The sequence below is a fragment of the Indicator indicator genome, chromosome 3 (genome assembly GCF_027791375.1).
Source record: "Indicator indicator isolate 239-I01 chromosome 3, UM_Iind_1.1, whole genome shotgun sequence".
In the NCBI taxonomy this organism is placed as follows: domain Eukaryota; kingdom Metazoa; phylum Chordata; class Aves; order Piciformes; family Indicatoridae; genus Indicator; species Indicator indicator.
Window position 1 is genome coordinate 10,302,277 of NC_072012.1, and position 16,389 is coordinate 10,318,665.

The following is a 16,389-nucleotide window of genomic DNA, read 5'->3' on the forward strand; positions in this document are numbered from 1 at the left end:
TGGAGAACAGATCTGCATGACCCTGAATCTCACCATGGTGGTGGTAGGAAGGGAACTCTGGAGGTCATCCAGTCCAACCCTCCCTGCTCCAGCAGGACACCCGCAGCAGCTTGCCCAGCATCACAAGGGCCAGGTGGGGCTGGAAGCTCTCCAGACAAGGAGACTCCACAACCTCTCTGAGCAGCCTGCTCCAGGGCTCCACCACCCTCCAAGTCAAGATGTTTCTCTTGGTGGCACTTCCTGGGCTGGGGTTCATCTTGGAGAAGAGGAGGCTGAGGGGAGACCTTCTGGCTCCCTGAGAGGAGGTTGGGGCCAGGTGGGCATCAAGGTCTTATCTTAAGTGATGGGACAAAAGGAAATGGCCTCAAGTTGCCCCAGGGGAGGTTCAGGTTGGGCACAAGGAACAATTCCTTCATGGAAAGAGTTATCAAGGGTTGCTGAGGACAGTGGTGAAGTCCCCATCCCTGGAGGGGTTTCAGAGCTGCAGAGCTGTGGTGCTGAGGGCCATGGTTTTGTGGTGCCCTGGCAGTGCTGAGTTGATGATTGGACTCCATGATCTTCAAGGTCTCCCCCAACCCAATCCATTCCATGATTCTCCTGCTTGCTTTTTCTGAGGGGCTCCCCACACCCAAACCCAGCTCAGGTCTCTCCTGAACTGGATTCAAGACTCCAGCTGTGACCTCAGCAGGGCAGAGCAGAGGGGAAGGAGAACCTCCCTTGACTTGCTGGCCACAGCTCTTCTCCATGCCCCCCAGTGAGACCCCACTGGCCTTCTTGGCCAGCAGGGCAGGTTGCTGGCTCCTAGACATCTTGTCCAATCCCAGTTCCTCCTCCCTGGAGCTCCATCAGCACCACCCCCACCCCCCACCCCAGCGCTGTCTGGCTGACCCCGGCGTGGTGGAATTTGCCCAGTGGCTCCTGATGAACCAGTTATCCCAGTATGGATTTGTCTCCCTTGCTGGAATCAATTCCCTGGAGCGAGAGCAGCAGCTGGGTCAGGTCCAGCCCCACCACCCTGCAGCCCATTGATCTCCAGCCCCATCGTTAATTGAGTCCAGCTCTGATGGGCACCGCTGGCCTCCTCCCCCCTAATTATCTCGGGGGGATGGGGAGGCTTCCAGCACTGGGGTGGAAGGAGACAGGAGCAGAGACCTCAGACTCCCAGAGCCTTTGGTCCCTTGCTGGGGTGGACCTGGAGGTGGCTCTTCACGGGGTGTCCAACGAGCTCCTCCCCCTGGGATGTGGATCTTTGTGGTGCACTGAGGTTCCTGGTGCCACCAAACCAAACCTCTCCATGGGGTCTGGTGTCTTCTGTCTTAACACCAAAGTTCCTGGTGCCACCAAACCCAACCTCTCCATGGGGTTTGGTGTCTTCTGTCTTAACACCAAGGTTCCTGGTGCCACCAAACCAAACCTCTCCATGGGGTTTGGTGTCTTCTGTCTTAACACCAAGGTTCCTGGTGCCACCAAACCCAACCTCTCCATGGGGTCTGGTGTCTTCTGTCTTAACACCAAGGTTCCTGGTGCCACCAAACCCAACCTCTCCATGGGGTTTGGTGTCTTCTGTCTTAACACCAAAGTTCCTGGTGCCACCAAACCCAACCTCTCCATGGGGTTTGGTGTCTCCAGCCTTGGCTCCAAGGTTCCTGGTGCCACCAAACCCAATCTCTCCATGGGGTCTGGTGCCTTCTGTCTTAACACCAAGGTTCCTGGTGCCACCAAACCCAACCTCTCCATGGGGTTTGGTGTCTCCAGCCTTGGCTAGAAGGTTCCTGGTGCCACCAAACCCAACCTCTCTGCAGGGTTTGGTGTCTCCAGCCTTGGCAAAAAGGGCTGTGAGTTTGGTGGAGATGTGAGAAGGTCCTTGAGGACCCCAAGTGGTGGTGAACCCCATTTCTCTGTCCTTAGAAGCTCTCCCAATCCACATGGCCAGCAAAGGGGCTCTTGGATTTGCTCTCAAAGGGGCTCTTGAGGTGAGCATGAGTTTGGTGGGAACCTCAGAAGATCTTTGGGGACACCAAGAGGTGGTGACACTGAGGTGATGCTTCCCAAAGCAACATTCCCAGTGCTGGCAGACCTGGGAGAAACAGGAGGAAGGTCAATGGGATGAGGGTCAACAAGGTCAAGTGATGCAACGTGTGTCACACCAACCCCATGAAGGCCCCAGGGTGGGGGTAGGAGTGGCTGGAAAGGATGGAAAAGGACCTGGGGGTGTTGGTCAAGGGCAGCTGGAGATGAGACAGTGGGTGCCCAGGTGGCCAAGAAGGCCACCAGCAGCCTGGCTTGGTTCAGAGCCCTGGGGCTGTTGAGCCTGGAGAAGAGAAGGGATCTGCTCCATGCTCAGCAAGAGCTAAAAGGTGGAAGTCACGAGGGTGAGGCTTGGATCTTCTTGGTGGTGCCCAGCAGCAGGACAAGGGGCAATGGGCACAAACTGGAACCCAGGAGGTTCCATCAGGAGCAATTTGAGGGTGGTGGAGCCCTGGAGCAGGCTGCCCAGAGATGTGGAGTCTCCTTGTCTGGAGAGCTTCCAGCCCCACCTGGCCATTGTGCTCCTGGGCAAGCTGCTGTGGGTGTCCCTCCTTCAGACTGGCTGAGCTCCAGAGGTCCCTTCCCACCACCACCACGCTGGCACTGGGTGATTCTGTTGACTGCATTGCTGAGACCATGATCTCCACACCATGGTTCCAAGCACCTTGGGGACGCTTGAGGGTGACCAGGGGCTGGCAGATCCCTGGCTGGTGACAGTTGGAGCTGGGTTGGGTGACACTGAGCCGTGGTGGCTGTGCAGCAAGCGGCGTGGAGCCGGGCGGTGGGGCCCCTCTTCTCAGAGGGGTTGGATCTCCTCCAGGGGAAGAAGAGCTGCTGGAGTTGATTTAATTCACACTGACTGGAGATGACCTTGGACATGTGCCCAGAGCTGCCTGCCAGCCATCTCCAGCTGCCTTAAGGGATGGAGATGGAACCTACTGCAGATCCCAGGGATAGGGAGAAACCAAGCTTGGATAACCCCATCCCTCCTTGGAACCATCCACCCCATCTTCTCCCAGCCCCACAGCAGGTCTGGAGCTTAACACAAGCCTGCTCTTGCCTTTTTCTAGTCAGGGATGGGGAGAAACCAAGCTTGGACCTCCCTGTCCCACCTTGGAATGGAGAGAAACCAAGCTTGGTTGTCCCCGTCCCACTTTGGAGTCATCCACCCCTTGTCCTCCCAACCCCACAGAAGTTCTGGGGCTCTCCATGAGCCTGGTTTTGGGTTTTTTTTTCTACCCAGAGGTGCAGGTGGGATGGGGATGAACCAAGCTTGGACATCTCCAACCCATCCTGGAGTCATCCCCCTCATGTTGTTCTAGCCCCACAGAGGTTCTGGAGCTCAACGTGAGCCTGCTCTTGTCTTTTTCTAGCCAGGGATGGGGAGAAGCCAAGCTTGGACCTCACCATCCCAGTTTGGAATGGGGAGAAGCCAAGCTTGGACCTCCTATCCCACCTTGAAACCATCCACTCAATGTCTTCATAGCCCCCCAGAAGTTTAGGAGCTCCACACAATGATCTCTGATCCTGCTCTTGCCTTTTACTACCCAGGGATGGGGAGAAACCAAGCTTGGTCGTCCCCATCCCACCATGGAGTCATCTACCCCATGTCCTCCCAGCCCCACAGAAGTTCTGGAGCTCCACATGTTGAACTTGGCTTTTTCTCCCCCTCATCAAACGTTGTCCAATCTGCAAGTCTCTGAGGTGGCCTTGGTGGCCACTTGTTTGGTGTCAAATGGACCTGGTTCTGCCATTAGGTGGATTGGGCACTGGTGAAGTCCCATTTTGAATCCTGGGGTCAGTTTTTGGGCCCCTAAAAGAAGGACATGGAGGTGCTGGAGCAGGTCCAGAGGAGGGCAATGAAGCTTGGGAAGGGTCTGGACAACAAGGAGATGGAACTGGAGGTACAGACGGTGCCCAAAATGAGGCTGGAGGAGCAGGAGGTGCCCAGGATTGGGCTGATGGTCCAGGAGGTGACCAAGACAGGGCTGGTGGTGCTGGAGATGCCCAAGCTAGGGTTAGGGGTGCAGGAAATGCCCAAGATGGGGCAGGAGGTGCCTGAGTCCTGGCACAGCAGGGCACTGGCCAAGAGCTGCTGGGAAGGTGATGGCCAAGGGCTGCTGGAGAGGTGATGACCAAGGCCTACTGGGGAGGTGGTGGCCAAGGGCTGCTGGGGAGGTGGTGGCCAAGGGCTGCTGGGGAGGTGATGGATAGCCAAGACCGTCTGGGGTGTGATACCAAGAAGCTACTGGGGAGGTGGTGGTCAAGAGCTGCTGGGGAGGTGATGGCCAAGGGCTGCTGGGGAGGTGGTGGTCAAGAGCTGCTGGGGAGGTGGTGGCCAAGGGCTGCTGGGGAGGTGATGGCCAAGGGCTGCTGGGGAGGTGGTGGCCAAGGGCTGCTGGGGAGGTGGTGGCCAAGGGCTGCTGGGGAGGTGGTGGCCAAGGGCTGCTGGGGAGGTGATACCTAGAAGCTGCTGGGGAGGTGGTGGCCAAGAGCTGCTGGAGAGGTGATAGATAGCCAAGATCTTCTGGGACATGATACCTAGAAGCTGCTGGGGAGGTGATGGCCAAGGGCTGCTGGGGAGGTGATGGCCAAGACCTACTGGGGAGGGGCTGGCCAAGGGGTGCTGGGGAGGCTGGTTCTGAGCTCCTGCCCCTCTGTCTTGGCCCAGGTGAACGTGACAGTGGACTACATCCGACCAGCCAGCAGTGCCACCGAGACCGTGCCTGCCTTCTCCGAGCGCACCTGTGCCACCGTCTCCATTGGAGGCATGTAAGTGGGCCACCAAGTGCCAGCAGGGGACAGTCAGGCTAGAGGGGAGGCTGATCTTCACTAGGAGGCCCCACAAAACTCCTTCCTACCTCCAGAAGTTTGGTAGGAGTGGCACACTGCAGGACCTCAACCGCCACCCGGTCGCCTTGAGGGACGTCGTGGACAGTGGGCGCTGCTTTGGAGAAAGCAGCTCATGGGTTGGAAGCACATCATGGAGGCTTCCATGGGGTGATGGTTGGGCCCAAAGGGTGGTGGTGGATGGAGTCTACTGCAGTTGGTGGCTGGTCACCAGTGGTGGTCCCCAGGGCTCAGCTCTGGGACCGGTTCTGTTTGATGTCTTCACCAGTGGTCTGCATGAGGGGGCTGAGGGACCTTCAGTCAGTTTGCAGGTGGCACCAAGTTGGGTGAGATGTTGGTCTGCTGGGGAGCTGGAGGATCTACAGAGAGACCTGAGAGGACCTCATCCCTGGGATAAGGTTCACCAAGGCCAAGTGTGGGGTCCTGCACTTGGGTCACACCAACCTTATGAAGGCTGCAGGCTGGAAAGGGTGGAGGAGGACCTTGGGATGTTGGTCAGCAGTGGCTGGAGATGAGCCAGGGTGTGGCCAGGTGGGCAAGAAGGCCACCAGCAGCCTGGCTTGGATCAGCAATGGTGTGGCCAGCAGGAGCAGGGCAGGGATTGTCTCCCTGGACTGGGCACTGGTGAGGCCACACCTGGAATCCTGGAGTCACTCCAAAAAGGACATCGAGGGGCTGGAGCAGGTCCAGAGAAGGACAACAATGCTGGGGAAGGGTCTGGAGAAGAAGGAGAAGGTCTGGAGAGCTTGGTGAGGAGCAGCTGAGGGACCTGGGGTTGTTCATTCTGGAGCAAAGGAGGCTGAGGGGAGACCTTCTGGCTCTCTACAACTGCCTGAAAGGAGGTTGAAGTGAGCATCAAGGCCTTCTTGAAGTCATGGTGGTGATGGCAGCAGCTCCAGGCCCTCCATAATGATGTGGCTCCCATGCTGCTTGGGAAGCCACAAAGCTCCTTGTCACTTCACTCTGGAGTCATGAAGACACTCATGGAGTCATCTTCGGAGATGCTCCTGGGATTCATTTCCAAAGGGAAATCCAACTCCTTTCCAGGACCATGCTGGGATGAAGCTCCTGGGATGCCACCAAGGCAGCAGGAACCTCAGAAACTTCCCTGGATGGAGATGCTGGGAGCAGCTTTGCTTCTTTTCTTCTTGGACCAGTTTAAACCTTCCCAGTTTCTTTTGTGGTGCTTAAACCACATCCTTCTGGAGCTTGTCCTCCAGCTGAGGATCTCCATGTGGACTTTTGGGAGTGGTGGAACCTATCCCTTGACTTTTTTGGGTCTATTTGTAGGAGGTGAGGAGCTCATTCTCCAGCTGAAGGTCTCCAGGTGGACTTTGGAGAGTGGTAGAATCCATCCTTTCTGGTTTGGGAGCTATTTGTAGGGAGTGAGGAGCTCATTCTTCATCTGAAGGACACCAGGTGGGCTTTTGGGGAGTGGTGGAAGCCATCCCTTGACTTTTTGGGATTGTTTCCTAAAAATTGGGAAAATGAGGAGCTCATTCTCTAGCTGAGGACCTCTAGGTGGACTTTGGGATGCACAATCCCTCCTTGATCTTTTTGGGGTCTATTTGTAGGGGGTGAGGAGCTCTTTCTCCAGCTGAAGGTCTCCAGGTGGACTTTGGGGGGTGGTAGAATCCATCCTTTATGGTTTGGGAGCTATTTGTAGGGAGTGAGGAGCTCATCCTCCAGCTGAGGACCTCTAGGTGGACTTTGGGATGCACAACCCATCCTTGATCTTTCTGGGTCTATTTGTAGGGGGTGAGGAGGTCTCCAGGTGAACTTTTGGGGAGTGGTGGAACCCATCCCTTGTGGATTTGGGGCTGTTTGTAGGACAATGAGAACTTGGGGGGGGTGTTGGGGCAGAGGATGGCTGGTGGCAACCCCATCACTGTCTCCCCACACGTGGGGGCTGTGGAAGCTGCTTGGAAGCGTTTGTGCCACGCTGGGAGCGGTGGAGTGGAAGAATTTTCCAGCTTGGAGCATCTCATCCAGCTTCTGCCTCCTGCCCTTAACATCTCTAGTGGCAAATTGCTTAGGAGGAGCTTCCCAAGTCTCGTCTTGGAGGCAGGAGGAAACCTGATGTGACCTTCAGGGGCTGCTGCTGGCACTGACTTCATCGCAGTAATCAGGTGGCGGCGGAGCGAGAGGGAGAGCCTGAGGAGCTCAGGGCAGGAGGCATGGACTCACTGGGGCTGGAGAAGGCTTTCCAGCATCATGGAGTCCAACCCTTAACCCAGCACTGCCAGGGCACCCCCAAACCATGGCCCTCAGCACCACAGCTCCAGGGCTTTCAAACCCCGTCCCGGGTTGGGGACTCCACCACTGCCCTGGGCAGGCTGGGCCAGGCCTGGACAATCCTTAAGGGGCAGAAACTGTTCTCCATGTCCAAACTGGACCTCCCCTGGGGCAACTTGAGGTCATTTCCTCTTGTCCCATCACTTGGGAGAAGACCTTGATGGCCATCTGTCCCCAGCCTCCTTTCAGGAGTTGTAGAGAGACAGAAGGTCTCTCCTCAGCCTCCTTTTCTCCAGGCTCAACAACCACAGCTCCCTCAGCTGCTCCTCACAAGTTCTCCAGACCCTTCCCCAGCTTTGTTGACCTTCTCTGGACCTGCTCCAGCGTCTAAATGTCCTTCTTGCAGTGAGGAGCCCAAAACTGACCCCAGGATTGCAGCTGTGGCCTCACCAGTGCCCAGCCCAGGGGGACAATCCCTGCCCTGCTCCTGCTGGCCACACCATTGCTGATCCAGGCCAGGCTGCTGGTGGCCTTCTTGGCCACCTGGGCACGCCCTGGCTCATCTCCACCTACTGTTGACCATCCAGGTCCTTCTCCACCCTTTCCAGCCACTTTGCCCCCAGCCTGGAGCCTTCATGGTGTTGGTGTGACCCAATTTGCATCACTTGGCCTTGGTGAACCTCCTCCCTTTGGCCTCAGCCCACTGATCCAGCCCAGGTGTCCTTAGAATCATGGAATCCCAGCCTGGTTTGGGTTGGAAGGGACCTTCACAGGTCACCTGCAGTCAGCAGGGCCATCTCCAACTAGAGCAGGTTTCTCAGAACCCCCAACCAAGCTGCCCTGGAATGGTTCCAGGGATGGGAGCCATCTCCCAGCTCTGTGGGGGGACCAGAGGCAAGTTGCCACCACTTCCCCTCCTGGCCATCTCCCACCTCTCTCTGTGCAACCAGGTCCAAGCTTGGCACCACCCAACTCCTGCTGGACACCAGGAAGCATTTCTGCAGCTTGGGGGTGTGGGGGCAGTGGGACTCCCTGAGGAGGTTGTGGTGCCCACGAGATCCTGTGGCTGCCACATCCCCTTTGGGGTGGGGGTTTAACAGAGCAGGGTCTGTGCCATCCAAGGCGCCCGTGCCACGTGGGCATGAAAGCCTGGCTTGTCCTCCTGGCATCTGGCCTGGCTTTGAGCCTACTTGGCATGCAGAGCACGTTGGGGTGGGCATGAAGCTCACTCCTGCTTGGCTTCTGGACATGTCAGGTCTTTGCTTCTCGATTTCTTGGTGATGGTTTTCCTTTTTTTTTGGGGGGGTGGACACTTGGTGCTGCAGCCCCCTGCCCATGCTGGCAGAAGAAGAGTGGGCACCTGGTCCTGTAGCCACCACCACCCCACCCCCACCCTGTCCATCCCCCTGTTCAGGTTGACCATCATCTGCACCCCTGAGGTGGCATCAGCAGGAGGATACCGTCCATGGGTACAGGACAGGTTGTCCACCCCCCAGCATCTCATCTCTGGGGGGCTGGAGGGCTTGGTCACACTTTTCCAGCTTCAAGCAGCAGGAACTTGGAAGAGCTGCAGCACAAACCCAGCCCAGGGGTCCTTGCTCAGGTGGTTGCTTGTGGTGTCCAGCTGGGTGTCTCCTTCAGATGAAGTCCCAAGTTGACTCCAAAGCCCAGTTCCCTGGGGTTTGCCAGCTGGATCCCTGATGGGCTGGCAACCTCAGTCAGTTTGAAGATGACACTGAGTTGGGTGGGATGTTGATCTGCTGGGGGCTTGGAGGATCTTACAGGAGGATCTGACCAGGCTGGATCTGTGGGGTGATGGGATGAGGTTTGTCAAGGCCAAGTGATTCAACTTGGGTCACACCAACCACCTGAAGGCTCCAGGCTGGGGGCAGAGTGGCTGGAAAGGGTGGAAAAGGACCTGGGTTGGGGGGATTTGGTGACGAGCCAGGGTGTGCCCAGGTGGCCAAGAAGGCCACCAGCATCCTGGCTGGGGTCAGCAAGAGTGTGGCCAGCAGGAGCAGGGCAGGGATTGTCCCTCTGGACCAGGCACTGCTGAGGCCACACCTGCAACCCTGGGATCAGTTTTGGCCTCCTCACTCCAAGAATGGCATTGAGAGGCTGGAGCAGGTCCAGAGAAGGGCAATAAAGCTGGGGAAGGGTCTGGAGAACTTGTGAGGAGCAGCTGAGGGACCTGGGGGTGTTGAGCCTGGGGAAAAGGAGGCTGAGGAGAGACCTCCTGGCTCTCTACAACTCCTGAAAGGAGCTTGGAGCCAGGTGGCCATCAAGTGATGGGACAAGAGGAAATGGCCTTGAGTTGCCCCAGGGGAGGTTCAGGTTGGACATGAGGAACAATTTCTTCATGGAAAGGGTTGTCAAAGGCTGCCCAGGGCAGTGGTGGAGTCCCTGTGCCTGGAGGGGTTTGAAAGCCCTGGAGCTGTGGTGCTGAGGGTCATGGTTTGGTGGTGCCCTGGCAATGCTGGATTCAAGGTTGGACTTGAGGGTCTCCTCCAAGCCAAGCCCATCCCATCCTTCCATGAAAGGTTGAGTTTTGGTGATGCCACCTCTGCCCCATGGTGCCAAAGTGGCCCCCACCTGGTTTTGGCCCCACCAGCAAGATCTGGAGATGTTTTGCTGGTGCAAATCCTGTTCAAACTGGGCTTTCTGGAGCTGTTTAACCGGGCAAACTGGGAGATGAGCTTCAGAGTGGTGGGATGAGGTTGGAAGGAGCCATTTTTATCTCCTCTCTTCTTTCCTTGACCAAAAAAAATTTGATTTTTCACGGCTTTAATGGGATTTTATTTTTTCCTGCAGCCCAAAGCTTTTCATCCTCCCAGTTCCCAGTTCCAGTTTTAAGCTGGGATTAACTGGGGGGGGGGAGGAGAGGCTGCAGCTTCCCTTGCTGCAGCAGCTGATGGTTTGAAGGCATCTAGGGAGGGGACACTTGGACCTGCAACACCACCCATCCCCAACCCCAGTCTTCATCCCACCAGCAGGAAATGTCCTCTCCAAACAGGTTTCCCACCCCCCCACCCCCCGCTCTCTTCTTCCCAGTAGCCATCCCAGTGATCCCAGTTGAGTACTGGGAGGAATCTCCCTGCCTTAAAGATATCTGGGGAGGGGACACTGGAGCTTCCCCCCCTGCCCCAAGTCTCCATCTCAACCAGCAGGAGATACTCTCTCCAAGCTTCTCTTCTTCCCAGTAGCCATCCCAGTGCTCACAATTTGCTTCCATTTGAGTAGTGGGAGCACCACCACTACCCCCCCCAGCCTTAAATGGTCAAAAAAATGGGAAAGGATTTGAGATTTTCCCAGGATTTGGGGATTTGGTGGTTGCAGGGGTGGTGGGTCAGGATTTGGGATCCACTGCAGGGGGCAGGATGGGATCCCAGTGCAGGATGGAATCCAGTGCAGGATGGGATCTCACTGCAGGGTGCAGGATGGGATCCAGTGCAGGATGGAATCCAGTGCAGGATGGGATCTCACTGCAGGGTGCAGGATGGAATCCAGTGCAGGGTTCAGGGTGAAATCCCACTGCAGGGTGCAGGATGGGATCCAGTGCAGGATGGAATCCGGTGCAGGCTGCAGGGCAGGATCCCACTGCAGGGTGTAGTGCAGGATCCCACTGCAGGGTGCAGAGCAGGATCCTGCTGCAGGGTGCAGGATGGGATCCACTGCAGGTTTCAGAGAGGATCCTGTCACAGGATGCAGGATGGCATCTGCTGCAGGGCAGGATCCCAATGCAGGCTGTGGGATGGGATCCACTGCAGGGTGCAGGACAGGATCCCAGGGCAGAGTGTAGACCAGGATCCTGCTGCAGGGTGCAGGATGCTGGGCAGGATCCCCTGTAGGATGCAGGATGGGATCACTGCAGTGGGAGCTCATCCTGCACCCTGTAGTGGGATCCCAGAGTGCAGGCTGGGATCTGCTGCAGGCTGGGATCCCTCTGGATCTGTTGTGCAGGTGACACTGGTGCTCACCTCACCAATCCCACCCCATCCCCAGGGATCTCCTGGCAGCCAACCCCCTCCATAATCCCTCCTTTCCCTTCCCTGGTTGATTCCAATCCCAGATTTCCATCACTGGGAATTTCCCCCTCTTCCTTGCCTCACCACCACTCTCAAGTGGGACAGAGCTGGAGGCAGCAGCTGCCATTGCTTGGTCACCATCGAGGTCCCCACCATGGTGGTGGCTCACAGGGCCAGGAGAGAACTGGGATCATCTCCAGAAGCTTGGAATGAGCCTTGCCAGCTGGCAGAGGTCCAAGCATCACTGCTGCTTCCCAAGCTGCTTCCTCCTCCTCTGGGCACGGAGGTGGCTTCTGCCAAGCCCAATCCTGGGAAGTGGCGGTTGGCAGAACCCCCTTGGAGCTTGGCATGGTGGCTCCAAGCTCTACCAGCTGGAGCTGAGCCACTCCCCAGCCTCTCAACTGGTGCAAGTGGGAGCTGCAGCCTCCGTGGCTTCGGGACTGGAGTCGGTCCCAAGGCAGATCCCCTGGGAAGGAGAGGGCTGAGTGCTGTGGACCAGGTTGCTCCTGGGCACACCAAGGAGACAGCCTCCTGGAAGCAGCAGTGTTGAGGTGATGGGGGGCAGCACCAGAGATGGGACTCACCCCAGCTGCAACATGAGGGTCGAAGGACCTCATGCTCAGCCCCTCCAAAGCATCAGCTCGGGGTTCTCCTGGGTGCTGCAGGTGGAAAAGCATCAGGGGATGGAGGTGAGGGGGGAGAGGAAGGGCTGTGGAGAGCTTCTGGAGGATGGAGCCAGACTCTGCTCAGGGGCCTGCCCCTGGGGAGCAACGAGCCCCTGGCAGCAGTACAGGTGAGGGGTGACCTGCTGGGAAGCAGCTCTGTGGAGAAGGATCTGGGAGTGCTGGTGGACAACAAGGTCACCATGAGCCAGCAACAAGGCCTCATGGCCAGGAAGGCCAAGAGTCTCCTGGTGGGGCAGTGAAGAAGAGTGTGGCCAGCAGGTCAAGGGAGGTTCTCCTGCCCTTCTACTCTGCCCTGGTGAGGCCACAGCTGGAGAACTGGGTCTGGTTCTGGGCTCCCCAGTTCAACAGAGACTGGGAGCTACTGGAGGGAGTTCAGTTGAGGGTCTGAAGCTGCTGAAGGGCCTGGAGCATCTCTGAGGAGGAAAGGCTGAGAGCCCTGGGGCTGTTGAGCCTGGAGAAGAGCAGCCTGAGAGGGGATCTGAGCAATGCTCAGCAAGAGCTAAAGGACCTGTGGGGGACAGATGGATGTGGCCAGACTCTTGTCAGTGGTGCCTAGTGACAGGACAAGGGGCAAGGGGCACAAACTGGAACCCAGAAGGTTCCATCAGGAGCGACTGATGGTCGGCTGTGAGGGTGGTGGAGCCCAGAGAAGTTGTGGAGTCTCCTTGTCTGGAGAGCTTCCAACCCCACCTGGCCATTGTGATGCTGGGCAAGCTGCTGTGGGTGCCCCTGCTTTGGCCTTGATGATCTCCAGAGGTTCTTTCCAGCCCCACTGTGATGAGATGCAGTGCAAGATGAAGCCCACCATAGTTGAAGATCACTCCAAACCCCTCCCATATCACCTTCAAACAAGTCTGATTCCCCCACCCCATCTGCCAGGAAAAGCTGGAATGTTCTGGTCCAGCTGATTTCTGATGCTTTGATGGGATCAGGGAGGGTGGTGGTGGCCACTGGTTGGAGATGAGATGACAGCAGCAGGAAATTGGTTGCCATCTCCTTCTGCTCCATTAAACCCCAACGAGATTCCACTCTGCTGAGCTCATTTAATTCCCTTCCCCTTTAATTAGAGAAGGCAGGGAATGGGCTGCTAATTCCCTACGGATCATCCAGTTAGGATCATCCCTGGAGACGGTGCTGGACGGGGGGGGGGAATGGGTGAAAGGAGCTAAAAATAGCTCCAGAGGGGAGGGAGAAAAAAAAAAAAAAACACCACAAAATCTGAAGGATTTTGGGAGGGAGGAAGGGAAAAAACAAACCAGCAGGGAGGCAGCTGGAAATGCCAGGAACTGGGAAGCAGCTCCCAAAGCTATTTTGGGAATCAACTGGGAGGATGGGAAAGGGGAGGAGCAGAGATGGTGGCATCTGCAAAGCTTCTGCAGAACTTCAATGGGTGGTGGGAAGGTTTGGGGGTGTTCCAGTAGAGCCTTCATGGAGGATGTTGAGGTTTGGGGGTGTTCCAGTAGCCCCTTGATGAATGATGTTGAGGTTTGGGGGTGTCTCAATAGACCTTTGATGGATGATGTTGAGGTTTGGAGGTGTCTCAGTAGACCTTCATGGAGGATGTTGAGGTTTAGAGGTGTTCCAGCAGAGCCTTCATGGAGGATGTTGAGGTTTGGGGGTGTTCCAGTAGCCCCTTGATGAATGATGTTGAGGTTTGGGGGTGTTCCAGTAGCCCCTTGATGAATGATGTTGAGGTTTAGGGGTGTCTCAGTAGCTTCTCAACACCATGGTGTGACCCCCAACAAATTCTGTCAAGGTTTAGGGGTGTTCCAGTAGACCTTTGATGGATGATGTTGAGGTTTGGGGGTGTCTCAGTAGCCCCTCAATGGGGGATGTCAAGGTTTGGAGGTGTCCCAGTAGATCTTTGATGAATGATGTTCAGGTTTGGGGCTGACTCAGTAGCCCCTCAACACCATGGTCTGACCCCAGCAAAGGATGTCAAGGTTTGGAGATGTTCCTCCAAACACCCTTCCCTGTCCAACTACATGAAGCATGGTAGGGATCTCCTTTGACCACCCATCTCTGGTGTCATGGTCCAGCTGTGGTGGATACTGGTGGCTACTGGTGCAGATGTTCCCCTAAGCTGGTTTTGAGCCCCCTTCCCAATCTTCTCTCCTGCAGCAACATCGCTGAGGCCTTGGTGAGCAAGGGCTTGGCCACCGTCATCCGCTACAGGCAAGATGATGACCAAAGATCTTCACACTACGATGAGCTCCTGGCTGCTGAGGCTCGGTGGGTGTCACCCCGGGCTGCCCAGACCTGTCTCACATACATCCCATCCCCTCCCATCTCTACCCCATCTCAATCTCATCTCCATCACATCTCCAACTCAACCTGTCCCACCCCATCCCATCTCCATCCCCTCCCATCTCTACCCCATCTCAATCTCATCTCCATCACATCTCCAACTCAACCTGTCCCACCCCATCCCATCTCCATCCTATCTCCATCCCCTCCCATCTCTACCCCATCTCAATCTCATCTCCATCGCGTCTCCAACTCAACCTGTCCCACCCCATCCCATCTCCATCCTATCTCCATCCCCTCCCATCTCTACCCCATCTCAATCTCATCTCCATCGCATCTCCAACTCAACCTGTCCCACCCCATCCCATCTCCATCCCATCTCCATCCCCTCCCATCTCTACCCCATCTCAATCTCATCTCCATCACATCTCCAACTCAACCTGTTCCACCCCATCCCATCTCCATCCCCTCCCATCTCTACTCCATCTCAATCTCATCTCCATCACATCTCCAACTCAACCTGTCCCACCCCATCCCATCTCCATCCTATCTCCATCCCCTCCCATCTCTACCCCATCTCAATCTCATCTCCATCGCGTCTCCAACTCAACCTGTCCCACCCCATCCCATCTCCATCCCCTCCCATCTCTACCCCATCTCAATCTCATCTCCATCGCATCTCCAACTCAACCTGTCCCACCCCATCCCATCTCCATCCCCTCCCATCTCTACCCCATCTCAATCTCATCTCCATCGCATCTCCAACTCAACCTGTCCCACCCCATCCCATCTCCATCCCCTCCCATCTCTACCCCATCTCAATCTCATCTCCATCACATCTCCAACTCAACCTGTTCCACCCCATCCCATCTCCATCCCCTCCCATCTCTACTCCATCTCAATCTCATCTCCATCACATCTCCAACTCAACCTGTCCCACCCCATCCCATCTCCATCCTATCTCCATCCCCTCCCATCTCTACTCCATCTCAATCTCATCTCCATCGCGTCTCCAACTCAACCTGTCCCACCCCATCCCATCTCCATCCCCTCCCATCTCTACCCCATCTCAATCTCATCTCCATCACATCTCCAACTCAACCTGTCCCACCCCATCCCATCTCCATCCCCTCCCATCTCTACCCCATCTCAATCTCATCTCCATCGCATCTCCAACTCAACCTGTCCCACCCCATCCCATCTCCATCCCCTCCCATCTCTACCCCATCTCAATCTCATCTCCATCACATCTCCAACTCAACCTGTTCCACCCCATCCCATCTCCATCCCCTCCCATCTCTACCCCATCTCAATCTCATCTCCATCACATCTCCAACTCAACCTGTTCCACTCCATCCCATCTCAGCCCATCCCCATGGAGTTCCTGTCCATCTCTCTGTCCCATCACTGTGGGGTCCTTGTCCATCCATCTGTCCCCATCCCATCTCCATGGTGTCTCCATCTGTCCTTGTCCCATCTCCATGGTGTCCTTGTCCATCTGTCCTCATCCCATGGTGGAGTCTCCATCCCTGGAGGGCTTTCAAAGCCACGAAGATATGGTGCTGAGGGCCATGGTTTGGTGGTGACCTGTCACTGCTGGGTTAAGGGTTGGACTTGATGACCTTCAAGGTCTTTCCAACCAAGACCATTCCATGAGTTTCCACTGGAACTGGCACCTTCTCCATTTTCAACCCTCTGTATGATCAAGCACCAGGAGATCCAGCTTGGAATTGTCCTTCTCACCCTTCTGTTGACCTCTTCCAACACATGGGAGAACAAATGGTCCCTCAGAGTAGGTCTGACCCACCAGTCCCTCACTGGGTGGCCACAGAGGCCAATGCCACCCCTGCCCAGCATTGATGTCTCTTCTGCAGGGCCATCAAGAATGGGAAGGGACTCCACAGCAAGAAGGAGGTCCCCATTCATCGGGTGGCTGACATCTCTGGGGTAAGGACCTTCTTGCTGCTCTGCTTTGGCTCTTGGGGAGGTTGATGACCAGCATGGGTCTGCTGGTACCAAACTGGGAGCAGTGGTGACAACCCATCAGGTTTTGCTGTCAGCCAGCGAGACCTGGCCGAGCTCTGGAGAGTTGGGTGGAGGAGAACCTCCTGAGCTTCAACCAGGGCAAGTGTAGGGTCCTGAACCTATGGTGGAGCAACCTCCTGCAGCAGAACAGGTGAGGGGTGACCTGCTGGGAAGCAGCTCCATGGGGAAGGACCTGGGAGTGCTGGGGGACAACAAGGTCACCATGAGCCAGCAACATGGCCTCAAGAAGGCCAAGGGTGTCCTGCGGGACATGAAGAAGAGTGTGGTCAGCA

At 56.4% G+C, this 16,389-nt stretch overlaps 1 protein-coding gene across 1 annotated transcript in view; it reads left to right on the forward strand.

The window, feature by feature from the left end:
* Positions 1 to 16,389, forward strand: part of SND1 (staphylococcal nuclease and tudor domain containing 1) — a 63,312-nt gene that overhangs the window by 43,631 nt on the left and 3,292 nt on the right. Inside the window, exons 12-14 of the mRNA XM_054399750.1 lie at positions 4,700 to 4,800; positions 13,946 to 14,056; positions 15,946 to 16,018. Of these exons, the coding sequence (XP_054255725.1) occupies positions 4,700 to 4,800; positions 13,946 to 14,056; positions 15,946 to 16,018 (285 nt within the window). The remainder of the gene's footprint in view (positions 1 to 4,699; positions 4,801 to 13,945; positions 14,057 to 15,945; positions 16,019 to 16,389) is intronic.